This window comes from Condylostylus longicornis, unplaced genomic scaffold (assembly GCF_029603195.1).
Source record: "Condylostylus longicornis isolate FDR11 unplaced genomic scaffold, ASM2960319v2 ptg000006l, whole genome shotgun sequence".
In the NCBI taxonomy this organism is placed as follows: domain Eukaryota; kingdom Metazoa; phylum Arthropoda; class Insecta; order Diptera; family Dolichopodidae; genus Condylostylus; species Condylostylus longicornis.
In genome coordinates, this window is record NW_026577975.1 from 1,494,987 (window position 1) to 1,509,700 (window position 14,714).

The following is a 14,714-nucleotide window of genomic DNA, read 5'->3' on the forward strand; positions in this document are numbered from 1 at the left end:
TTATGCATCAGTTTTCTATTAATTCTCTAATAATAATGTGCATAATACTTATATACATTTGTATATACAAGAGGCCATTGAACCTCCGAAAAATATTATTTTTTAAATGTCTAGGACATTCAATTTTCAAATTCTGTTTTCTTTTTTCTAATTATTTTTTCTGCTTTTTTTTTATTAAAAAGGATTGATTGTTTGTTTTTTTTTTTTGTAATTTTATTCTATATTGAGCCTCCTATTTAAATTTATTATAATATGACAGTATAGGGTATAACATATTATGTTCCGATATATATGAGTAGTTAGTAATAAATTGTTCACATATACGTTTATTGTCAGAAAGCATATTAGAATAAATTGAAAAAATTTAATTTGATTTTCATATGCACAATATTATAAATATGTATATATAATAAAGGATTAAATTTTTTACTACGTCAGCTGCAATATAATTTGAATAATTCGTTATACCTATATAAATTTTGGATTTTTTTTTTTGCAAAATGAGAATAGGAGATTAAATTTAGTGAAAAAAAATCGTATTACCCTTATTAAATTTACTTCAATTTAAATGAGAAATTCCTGGACTTCTTTTTTTTAATCACATATTTGATTTTGGTTGCAATCAATTTCGCAATTACGATTCTGGTGGTGCCAATTTAAAAACTTATTGTAAAATCAGGTAATGTAGTTTCGGATATCATTTTCATAATATATTTGTCATACTTTACTAATATTTATTACACCAATTTTATATAAAAAGCTTTAATTGGGTATATCAACTTTAAGAGGCTTCCAAATACAGTGCGATTAATGACAGTGCGTGTTCAAAATTTCAAACTCAATGCTATCATAATGAAATAATTAAAAATGACTCCAAAAATGAGTCAGATTTTATGTCCAAATGTATGAAATTTTTATACAAGCATATAATTGATGATATATATAAATAATATATATATAACAATATAAAGGGTGCCATTTGTGCGGTATAATGTTGCCAACCCAAAAAAAAAAATACAGCGTGACAGCTACCAGTTTGGGGTTATTAAAAATGGACCGCTATGATGCTCATGCTATGAGGCTCATTTTTATCTTGATGGCTTTCTTTATCGACAAAATTATCGCATTTGGGATTCAAAAAATCTAATTTTGGATTGGAGGCCTCATCGGACCATTCATCTTCAAAAATGCCTTGATCATTGTGCGTTATATAAACGAAATTCAACCACATTTGAATGCAAAACAATCATGGAAAATTTCAACAAAAGAGTAAGTATATGCTAGCAAAGTCGTGGAGGCCATTTACCCTATATGCTACTCCATACAGTATAGTATATAAATCAATAAAAAATTTACAATTTTTAATTATAAACGTGTGTTTTCTATCAAAATTACTTCTTGTGTGATTTTTGGGAATTTTTTCTATTTTTGCACTTGTTATATAACAGAATATCCACAATATTCTCCACAATTTTCTACAGTATTATATTCACATCATATTCATAACTTTCTGTTATACACATATAAAAGATATAATTTAATTCTTCATATATTTAGACAGGATAAAATTAAGTTTATCTTAACAAAAATAATTTCAAATCGTTTTCTTGTGTTGGTGTTTTTTTTGTAAATATATAAAAGAAAGCCTATAATAATATCATTAAAATTTTATTATCTATATAAAAAAAATATTATAGGGATCTCTTCTATACATTATCTTAAAAAAGCAAATATACATTAACATACTCATTTGACCAAGTTGTTAAAAAAAAACTTTTCGTACATTATATTTAATGCTTTGAATGAATATAATAATTTTATTTCCTTAAAAAAAATATTAACAAAAAACAGGTCCATATCGTAATTTTTTTATTATACTATAAGGTCATAATATCTTTTCGCAAAAAAAAAAAAATCCTTTATATATTTTGTAAGTACCTATACACGCTTATTTATTATGACCGATCTAACATAAAAATATATATTATATATAGTGTATTCTTGTTAATGGCCGTCTCTTCTATCGCTTGGGGAGTTATAAAAATGACAAGTCGTAAAAAAATATAAAAGGGTCAAAATATAAACAAAAATAAAATAGAATAAAATATATAAGAATTTAACTTATTCACATACACTTACAAAGAATATTGTGATTTTACATTGTATAACACTTTAAAATTTTAATACTTAAACCTCCTATTTTAATATTATAACAGTTAAAATTTTTGTTACGGAAAATATCCAATTTAAAACTTAAAAAATAAGCATATGCGACTATCGAAATCTGATTCACATAATATTGAAAGTGTTAAAATATTTAGGAGCTACATATAATTACTAAAAATAATTAGAATTAGAGTAAAGGAACCCAGACTTTTGTATTCCTTATGAAAAGTGTCCTTGATTTGACTGGCTATATATGAACCAGACTGAATTCCAATATGTTAGAGAATTAAAATTCGAAATCTGTATTGGAACTACTTATTTTAATGGTTAACTTCATTACAAAATGAATTATTATGTAAATACAAAATTTTATACTGATGCCATTCGCAAATTTCATACACCTACGTAGAAAACGAAACAGGGAAAATACTTATTTTAAAATCTCGTAAGAATGACGCTTCAGTTGTGGTGATTTTTTTTAAATAATTTTGTCTGATGAAGGACTGATGCAGCTACAAGTTGTATCTAATGCAAAGCAAGCTGTGTAAATTGCATGGAAGAGAGAATGAAAGGAATTCTTCATCACTTTCTCTGCCTATATCCTATCGTAACAGGGGTTAGCCACATAATATGGAAGTTATCGTTTTTTACGAACTAAGTACAGTACAGCTTTCGGGGAATAAGATTAAAGAGCTTCTTTCATTCAAAATCTTAAATATATGAAAAACAAAAACCATCAGAATTAGTCAATGTAAAAACTTTAGCCATGGGCTCTTTTCTGCTCGTACTTATATGTAGTTAAAAACCTTCTATAAAAACGTCAATTAAAAATTTTGTATATTAAAAATTAAAATAGTTTCCATTTGAAAATTTTTATTAGATAGTTTTCCCTTTTTTTTTATAAGCCTTGTTTTATTATTTTGGTTCGTTCTCTTTAATAATTACTTATAGTCAAAATAGTTAAATTTAGTTGTCCTTTTATAATGCTATTTTCTTATTTTGAAAATATAACGTTATACAACTTAAACCTAATAAAATTTTTTCATTCATTTAATTATGAATATAAACTTTTTATTATTTTAAATTACCTATGTATATGCCCTTAAACTCTCATCTTTCTCATCTTGCTTCTCATATTAACTATAATAATTTATAGCCCATAATTAACCATACGTTTCTTTGTATAAAACTAGATATGTGAATACCTACTTAAACATTCTAATTGGAATGGGGTTTGGTCTCACTTTATTATTGCTTCCATAAAAAAAAATATCATAAAATTCTAAGAAAAATTATTTTTTCCAGTATCTTCACAAAATGAAAGGATTAATCCTAAATGTATGCAAAAACAAAGAAAAATTATTTTCAATTTAAAAAAAAAAATTGAATATGCAATAAAACTGTGAATATTATGTTTAGCCTAATTATATGCAATTATTTTATAATAAAAGGAAGACCAATATGGACTCTTAATCATAGATTTTGCCAATTTGAATGCACTTTATAAATTGATTGTTGTAGAAAATTTTATTTCGACTTTATTTTTTAAAACTGTTATAAACCTATAAAAATTCAATATTTTATTTATATATTTTCTATACGCACATCTAGAATCATCTAATTCCGGTAGTTATGGTAGTTATCACCAATATAACATTATTAATTAACATACTGAATGCATACATACATAAAAAGATAAAATTTTATTGTTAAAAAATTTATAAATATTAATATATACATTTTTTCGGAGAAATCTGAATAAAATAGAAAAATATTCACAATTACCAATTCACATTATATAAAATGTAAGTCACTTACACTAAACTTTTTTACACGACTCAATATATGGAAAAGCGAAAATAAACATCTAATTTTTACCAAATTTTTTAATAATAATTAAATTCAAACAATTTTACATATATACGATTGTAAATACACATGAAGTAAGCTAATTTGCAAAAACATACTGTACTCGAAAAATAAAGTTTATTAAAAATCATTCATTTATTTTTACAATTCTGTTATACTTCTTACAATATTACTCTTACAATTTACAAATTCACCTAATTTCATATAATTGTATGCAAATTTAACATGCATGATTGTAATATGTATATATATATAAAATATTTTTACTATATACCAATGTATATATAATATTATATATATCTGCAAAGCAAATTAAGAAAGAAAAAGAAGCTATAACTAATTTGTCACAGTAAAACGCGCGTTTACCTTACAAAACAAAATGTGTATATGTACAGAATAAAGCATACAACAATAATAACATTATTTGTATATGATTAAGGTAACTGTGGGTAAAGTGATCCACGTTTTTCTCTTTTCAAAATTTCGGAAAGAATAACTTAATACTTCTATAAAAATTAAATATTAATTAATTTATTTGAAATTGAAAGATTTTTATATTTCATTTGTATATTATCGTAAATTTAGGTAATGACACCTCTCTGAATCTCTCTTGGAATTGCAATAGAAAACAATCGAAAAAAGTTAAACCATTTCATATGCACGTATGTTCCCTCTTACTTGAAATATTCGGGAAATAAATTTTAAATCAAGATTCTTTGGCTTGCTGTACCGTATATACGATATAATATACCGTCTGCATTACTTTTCCATATTACAAGAATTCCGATGCTTTTAAATACTAAAGTGTCATAGTTTTATTATGTATTCATCATTCAAGGGTGATTATGCTCATTAGAAGTAACTATTTACCAGTTACTTCCAACTAAAAGAATTATTTGTCAAACTGCAAATGAAGTACAAAGATACAAATGACTACAAAGACTTTTACAGAGTAATATAGAGTTATGGAAAAGCTGTTCAAAAAACCACTTTTTAATCGGAATATTAAAATTGAATTTTTTTTTCTTAATTTTATTTTAATCTTATGCTAAATATATTTTTATAGCGAATACGCCAACAATTCGCTACGAATGATCATTCACACCACCACTTCACCCCAGTTTACCCTATACGAAATATACCTAGAGTAACTATAGGAAAAACAATAAAATTCCAACTTGATTATAATGTTAAACCACTTTAAATAATTTGTGTACATATATAAAGAGCGTGAATATTTTTTTTACATATTTGTATATAGGTCTATATGTTTGTACGTATATGTACAATACACATTATAATACATTCGAAATGGTTTAATATTTTATAAAATTTTGCCTTTCTTTTGATTCAAATTCTGTAAAAACTGTAAGTAACATTAAATACACCAAATATAACCATATATGAATGAAAATAAATTCTTTTGCAAAAGTCATCAGAATACAGCAATTCCTTGTATAAATACATATACATATACATATGTACATACATAATATAAGATGAGCTATCAAAAAAAAAAAAAAATTTCGAAGCATAAAAGAATGTCCAATTCAATTAGATCAAAAAAAAATAAACAAAGAATACTAACTTCTTCTATTTTAGGTTTATCATTCCTCTAATATAGAGTAGAGAACGTTTCTAGTGTATAGAATGCACCAATAAAAATCTGGCATTTTAAGAAAATAAAAAGATGATTATTGTAAATACAACAAAGAAAATATTGCCCCTTAAAAAAAAAAAATATTTTCTAAATTGAAATTTTTATACACAATGTATAACACTTGATCATAAATTTATTCATGTATAATGCTTGAAGCTATATGAAGAATACGAAGAAATATTACAAGAGCTAAGTGAAGTAAAGAATTATTGCTAGCATGAGCTATACTATACATGTATACAAGTACAGATTTTATATATATACATACATATGTTTGTATAACACATATTTTGCACTTGGAAATTTAATCTTATTATTGGAAATTCAATCCGACAGTTTCGGTTTTTTGCGCTATCTAGCTATTTGTAATTTATGTTTTAATTTGAATGACAATTTTTTTGTTTTGCATTACTTTTGAATTTTTTTTTTTTAAATAAGTTAAGATTTTTAGTTCTAGAATAGTCTAATGTGTTTTCATATACAAAATATACTTAAAATTTTATTCCATTTCCTCATATCATGTTCATTTAATGTTATATTTGTTTATTTAGTTTAAGATCATGAACACTTAGATTCTGGTCTTGTTAGTAAGTTTCAGGCGTATATATATAAGTATACTGTATTATAATATTATATAAAAATTAAATTGAATTTACTGCAAATTTTTTCATAAAATAAACCTGTAAAAATTTTATAGTATGTTTGCCTTTAGGGGGCAACTTATTTTTCTTTTATCCTATATCATATTTCATTTAATATAATATAAATTTTCAATTCAAGTTCATGGTTTTAATTTAATACATAAACTAGAATTACATATTTATTAATAGTATGTTTTTAGTATATTGCCTGTTTAGTAGTTTCATAAGAGTTAAGCGATAGATTTGAAAATTCTAAAAATATTTCTATATTTTATATGACAGCTACATGCACATGGAAATATTACATAAATCAAAATTTTTAGAAAATTATTAAGGAGACACATAAATAATTTAAACTGATATTTAGAAGACACGCTTATAAAACACTATACCAGTTATTTAGTAGATTTTTAATATCGTAGAACAAATGTGAGGTATAGTGACTCAAATATGATTAAAATGCTTTCGAAATGAGCATTGTGACTCCAATAGAAGTTTCACGGTTTGAAGTGGCTGCAATACTGCAATTTTTCAGACACCTACGTATAGTGCTAATATAGGTAGGGATGGCAATTATAAAAGATCTAAAAAATGGGAAAAATTTATTAACCTCCTAATATAAGAATGTGTGACAATCATTTACAATAGGAGAAAAATACTAGGAAGTTGTAAAACTATATGTACAAGAATTTTGAATTTTTCATGTCTTATAATCTTGCAAATTACTCGATAGGAGTCAGTCTTAATGGAGTGTTAATAAAAATGCACTAGATTTTTAAAAAGAAAATGGATGATAGTCGAAATAAATTATACAAGTATATGAAACGCAATGCATTACTGTAATCAAAGACAACAACCTATAATTAGGATAAGTAGTTCACTAATAATATTAATTATTATTAATTATGAAATTAATAGTAAATAATATTATGTAGTAAATATAATTAAGCTAGCAAATCATATTGATGTCGCTGCAAAAAAAAATGTTAGTGTAAAACTGCTGCAACAGTTGCTTTTCAGTAGTTTTAATAACGATTTATTTTGGTAACCAAAGTTTAATAATTTTTTTGCATTAACGACAATTGGACCCTTCTGTATTAGAATATATTCCCTTACAAATTACATTAGATTAATTAAAAAAGGCACATATATTTTTTTTTTAAATATTTTTTTTATTTATTTTTTTTTTTTGACTTTTCAATTTTGTTTCACATAATTTTTATTCTTAAAATTTTTAAATTTTTTCCTTTTAATTTTTTTTTAACATTATTTTTTATTTTATTCTGTCACAGTCTATGTACAAAAGAGAATTTAAGAAAAACATACATATATATATAATATTTTTTATATACATATACAAAATCATGTAATATCTTAAATTTATATATAATAAAATTTTTATATTGGAGTGGGAGAAGGGGGAGGAATTACTACTCACAATAACGGTAAATAAACTAAAGGATTTTTAAAAAATTTTTGTTTTTTTTTTTTCACATTTTCATTATTTTTAGAAAAAAATAAAATATTAAAAATAATTTTGAAATACTGGCCGAAAGCGTTTTTTTTAACAAAAACAATAATTTTTTTTTTAAATTATTTTTTTTTTATAAAATTTGTGTGGGTGTAATTTAAGTTTTTTTTTATAATTTTTATATATTTTTTTTTGTTGTATTTTGTTTGTTTTAGAAAATTTCTATTGTTATTTTTAGAGTGTGTGAGTGTGTGTACTTTTTGTATCTGTGTGAGTATTCTGAATTGTTGTTGTTGTTGTTGTTTTATATATTTGTTTGTTTGTTGTTGTTTATCATCCCCTTAACATAAAAAAGCCAACCCTTTTATTTTGATACAACTGGATGGAACCCATTTTCATCAGCTGTATATGTTACTTCATGTGTTTTACCTTCAGCATCAACATAACTCCAACTACCAGTCATAACAACAACAGGTTCTTCAGCACCTTCAACATTTTTTAATTCACCAGTTTCATCACGACGTTGTCCATCACTTAATTCATATCTATTTAATAAAGAATGGGAAAATAGAAATTTTAATATTTAATTTATAAAAATTAAAAATTATTAAAAATTTTTATTTAATTATTAAATTAAATTGTAAATAATTGAGGAAATGCGGGGGGGGTTTCCTCCAAGCAAAATTTAAAGTGCATTATAAGAATTTGTTAAATTTTAAAAATCCAAAATTATTACTGTTAATTTAACAATTCTTCAAAATTTAACTTAACAGCCTTAACTGTTAATTTAACAATAATAATTTTTGAATTTAAATATTAAAATTCAAAATTTCATTGAATTTCAAAATTAATTTAACTATAAAAATTTTAGATTTTCTTTGACATACTGTGAATTTTCATTAAAAATTGTAATTCTAAAAAAATAAAACGTAATTAAATTGTTGATTTAAAATTTAATTTCTTTTATAGCTTTTCATAAAAGCACTGTAATAAAATTTGTTGAATATTTTATACGATATGTGCATGTGCACATATAATGCATATACATATATCTGTACTAAAGAGTATATATAAATTAAAAATCAGCAAAGCTATGAATACTCGTATATAAAATCAAAAATGAAGATTCACTTATTTTCAAATATTTTTCTCTTATATTTCTTATTGTTGATTATTATAGAAAATTGCAAAAAAAAAAAACACCTCATATATGCACAAAAAAGGTAAATAGATTTTTTAAATTTTTTTTTTTATGTCATTGTCAAAATAACAACTTTTTTTTTTCTTATTTCAACAATTTTATTACTATACTTATCTATATTATAAGAAATTTCGTAATTATAAACATTAGAAATCGATTATTATTTCTTAATTTTATTATTTTTCGCGAAATTTATATATTTTGAAAAAAAAAGAAAATTAATATAATGATATTAAAACGTGATTCAGGTTAATTGTATTTTAAACACATTTAAATTTTTAATTAATTTAATTGAAATAATTACATCTTCAATTCATGTATCTACATATGTATGTACATTAAATGTTTTCTGGCATATATAGAAAATACAATGTTAAATTAATTATTTACAACAATATTGTATGTAATATTGTATGTATTTTGTTAATAAAATTGAAAATATTGTTACATAAACTAATGCAGTGGATATTGCTAATTTATTGCATTATATGAGATTTCATTAAGGATTTTGCAAAAACTGTATAAGTAATTTTGGGCGGTATAAATATATTTTTAATAGTATATATGTGATGCTATACTAGCAATATTTAGCAAAAGCAATTTCAACAATTTCAATTGCTTTCAATATTTTAAAAGCAATAATTATTAAATTTTTGTATAACAGTTATTAAATGTATTTATTAAATAATTCTGAACAACAATATTTGATAATCATGTAAAACTTGTAATAAATGATTTATAAATTAGATGTTTCGGAATATAATGATTATGTATTGGTATAGGTGCATATAGTGAAATTTTATAATATGTTGAAAAATATGTAATTTCATTCTGATTAAAATTCTATGAGATTTTTAGCTAAATTTTAAATTTGTAACATTAATATGCCGTCCAAAATTAATTAGGAACGGCGATCTATGAATAGAATATACAATTCTTTTAGAATTCGTATAAGACCGCATTATTATAGAGAATATGTTCGGAAAGCCAACAATTTTTAAAATTTAAATTCTAGTATTCCGTTTTGATTTTGAATTTTGTATATTGAAAATACTTTTAGAACTAAAAAATTATTGAAATATTTTGAATGCAATGCTGGACTTGAAATTTGATCTAAGTTGAAGCTGAAATGGCCCAATAAAATGCAAAAACGAAACAATTTAACTGTTAGATATTGAAAGAATTTTGCATGCCTGTTGGAATATACACAAATTCCCTGTAATTTTTTTTTTTTTGAAATCACATGCTACATGCGTAAAAGTAATGATTTTAATCATCCATTTTATGTCAATGAATTTTTAAAATAATTTTCCAAATTTTCCAATATTTTCTGATTTCAAATAACTCGTATATACATAAATGTATAATAGATTATGTTGTTTTAATGTATTTTACATTTTAAAATGTTAAAACTTAATGTTAAAGAAAATATATCGGTAATCATCTATAAATAGCAAAAAAAAAAAATATAAAATGCATAAATAAACAAGAAAATTTCCGTATATTATATTAATCTTTATATAGAAGGTCTATTTACCCATAACTTCTATTTGCATATGTACTAGATACTAAGCATCTATACATTCATTATGTAAATGTAGATAATTTTAATTTTTAATTACAAAATCTTATAGTAAGTAAAATAATTTTTATATTAATTTGCAAGAACACAATATTTCAAAATCATGTAATCATGTACCAATTTCAAAAAAAAAAAAAGAAGTACAAGAAAAAGAAGAAGATAAACAACAACAAAAACATGATATTAAAGATTATTAAAAATAAACTGAAGATGAGCAGCAAACAACTTGTATAAATTATGCAATCATACAAAAATATTTACTTAAAAAATTTACGAGTATTAAAATGAAATTGTAGGAGCGCGCAAAAAATCCAAAAATGAAAAAATTTTAATATAAGATTTAAGAAGAGAAGAAAAAAAAAATTGTAATATTTTTTTCTTGTTGCTGTTGTAAATAATGCTGTCTTGCAAATTTACTGTATACTATACAATTGGTTTGTTTGGTTGGTCTGCAGTCGGCTATGTCATTTATCACGTTTCATTTATTAAATCATTGAAAAACTCTTGACTGTGTTAAATCTTCATCAATTAATCTCGAACAAAAAAAACAATTTGTTGATTGTAGATTTTTTTTTTGAAAAATTCCAGAAACATATGCTTTTTATCATTCTTTTGCATTTTAATCGATGACCAATATTTTTAAAAATTTCGATTATTTAATAATATGAATTTTTTTTTTTTTTTGATAATATGTGGGTATAAAGATAGTAGAAAGGAACAAAAATGTTCACAAAATAATTATGTAAAGAAAACTTTGTGTTTGTAAAGATGTTCGATTATGTATAAGAGAGTATAAAAATTTCATCAGATAAATTATAAATTTATAATTTCAATATAAATTTTATTTTCTTTTTAATATAATTTGTGGGTATTAAATTTTAATTGACCATGAAAAAATATTGTTGCTTTATCTTCTTATATTGAGGGCATTACATAAGTTTTCACCATATATTGGGATTATGTAACTATTAATTAATGTAAGATATAGAATACTATCATACATTGCTTATACATTGATGTTCGATGCAATTAATAGTATATTTGTGAAGGTAGACATTGATTTATTTCATTTAATGGGAAAAATAGAACTCTATTGAATTATTATCAAACAAAATTCATGAACAATTTGTATGTTTGATGTCTACATGTGTGTAAGCTTGATATATTATTATAATATTTATATAATTGAAAAATTATTATGGTATAAAATTTATTTGCTCTATTGAAACCATCAACAAGTATTGTTAAGATGATAATTCTTTTGATTATTTGAACATATTATTGAACGAATTACTTCGAATATAAACCCATTCTAATCTTCATATAATTAAATTTATATAAAATTTAAGTGTGAAATGAAATAGCTTTTGTTAAGAATTTTGATACTCAAAACCTATAAATCAGCCAATTTAATGTGTTATACCAAATGTATTATGTAAAAACCATAACTGTTATACTTACATATAACAGTTTTAAAACTGTTATACATACGTATAACAGTACATACAATATAATATATGAAAATTTATGCATAATATTATAAAAAAAAAAACAATTATGTGACAAAAAGCCATAAAATTAAAACTTATTTATCTGGAATTTTTTTTGTATTGTTGAAAAATTTCTTTCAGATGCGGTCAATTAACATAATATAAAAATATATAGTCAATTATATGATTATGATATGTCCAACAAAATTTCCTTGTGTTTTACATTTTATTTCATATTTGTTCTTTTTCTTGTAAGCAAAATAAATTTAATGGTTTTTTATGTGTTCATACACAGAAATCAATTATACATGTATGAATGAATTCATATGAAAAATAAGGCCTAAATGAATGACATGGTATAGCTGTTGGCATTGTTTGCAATTTACTATATCTTCTTTTTTGTTTGTTTCTTGAATAATTCTTCTTTAAATTAAATTAAGGGAATTTTTTTTTTGTTTTTGTATGATGATGATTTTATCGGGTGTTAAAATAAATTATTTTGGCTTTTTTTTCTTTAAAATTAAATAAAATATATTTAAATTATTAAAAAAATGGCAAAAAATTTAAAAAAATATTTAATGCTTTAAACGATGTACAGAAAAACATAATTTAAAGTATAAAATCGCAAAATGATCAACTTGTTTATGAGAGTATGGCAAAGTAAATTATTATAATAATAATTTAGTTTTTTATATATAAGAAAATTCGATGAAATGGGCCGTTTAAATTATAATTAATATTAAAAAAAAATTAATAATAACTCCTATATAATGAACACGCCGCAATTCATTGCTTAAAGCAATAAATTATAATATTAATATCTGATTATAGATTCCTGACTACGAATACATAGTATGTAATTCATGTAATTTTTTTATGATTTAGGTCATAAATGGTCTATTATATTCATACATACATAATCTATATATTGTGCTATTAAGTAATGATAGTAATTTATTAATTGTGAAAATTTTGTAATTTTAGTATGAAAGAAAGTTTTATATGCTTAATTTCAAATGAGTATATAAATTTATAATTAATAATATTAAATTTTTGGACAAAAGAAATGAATGAAAAATATTTAATAATTACTTTTAACTGGGATATAATTGAAAGGTTATTATTTGGTAAATTTTTAGAAAAAATAAAAGATGCTTTTTAAAGATAAATGAAATATTAACAATAGTTTGTGAGCACAGATAATTGCGAATGTAACACAGAAGATTTAAAATTTAATTCAAATATTTAAAAAATTTTTCTTGTATATCATAAATATACACTCAGAATTCTTCTAAATTATTTATTAAGAAATTTTTAACTAAAACATGAAAAATTAAAATTTAAATTTATTCTTTCAATTATAATATTTCAAAGCATAATTATTTTTAATTAAATTTGAATTACTCAAAATAGTTAATCATCTAATTTATTAATAACTTTTTAATCGTTATTAATTAATTGATTAAATTCCTTTAAATTTATTGAGCCCGAGTCCTAGTTTTATTCTGATTTGAGAATTTCTCACAATTTTCATTCATTTAAATATATATTTAAATATATATATATATATACAAAAATAATTATTTGAAATTATTAATCTATTCATATGTTTATTAGCACTTTATCATATCAATGACTTCATCATAAAAACAAAACCATTTGAATTTCACTGATTTTTAAAACAAAAATATTCAATGTACTTTTTCAATAAAATTCTAATTTTAAAGTTTTAATATTGAAATCCTTTTTGTAATATCCTTTTAATATAGTTTATCAAATATCCTCACTATGTAGTTATGTAGAAATTTTTGATAATTCATTATTTTTTCTTCAATTATGTTCATTGTTTTTTTTTTTTAATTTATTTCTTCTTTAATTATTATGCACTTTTCATATTTTGTAAAAATTTAATTTGAAAAATATATGAAGAACAAAAAAGAAAATGTTATTATATCCTTACTCGTAATGATAGTTTCCGGATCCATCATTATTATTTTCGTATCTAAGAATTGTTACTTCCGGTTGTTGTTGTGGACGACCTAATGCAACAGCGAATAAAACGGCAAATACTACGGCAATTTTGAACATTTTTAAAAAGATTTTTTGTTTTTTTTAAAATTAACAAAGAACAAAAATTAAAAAAAATTTTTTTTAAATTAAATTAAATTTAATTAATTAATTATTAATTTTTTAATAAAGAATTTAATTATTAAATAATTAAAAAAATTTATTTTTTGTGTTGTTATTAACTGATGCTAGAAAACTTTGCAACTGATGCTAGTTAAAAGATGACACTCGCCTTATATACCATAAAAGTGGTATGTGTAAATAATAATATAATGATGGTATATGTGTTTTTTTTTTTGAAGTTATTAAAAATAGCAATAACAACAACAACAAAAACATAAAAAATAAAAATTTTCTGATCTGATGTTGCAAAGTTTTTCATTTTGTTGTTGTTGTTTTTTACCTTTTTATTTTAGCGATCAAAACTTTTCTGGTACTTTTTTATTATTTGTTGGTGTAATTTGGTTTTTTCTTATAATAGTTGTTTTTTTTTGTTTTAATTTTTGTATTTTTCTTTTATTACTTTACTATATACTATCTTCTTTTTTGATTTTGCTTGATGATGGT

At 22.3% G+C, this 14,714-nt stretch overlaps 1 protein-coding gene across 1 annotated transcript; it reads right to left on the reverse strand.

Annotated features, from left to right (window-relative positions):
- Window positions 1-7,734: 7,734 nt before the first annotated feature.
- On the reverse strand, window positions 7,735-14,340 carry LOC129618419 (endocuticle structural glycoprotein SgAbd-5-like). Its single transcript, XM_055533154.1, has 2 exons — window positions 14,041-14,340; window positions 7,735-8,352 (listed from the first exon to the last, which is right to left on the reverse strand). The coding sequence occupies exons 1-2, from the start codon at window positions 14,166-14,168 to the stop codon at window positions 8,172-8,174; spliced, it is 309 nt and encodes a 102-aa protein (XP_055389129.1). The 5' UTR covers window positions 14,169-14,340; the 3' UTR covers window positions 7,735-8,171.
- Window positions 14,341-14,714: the final 374 nt, after the last annotated feature.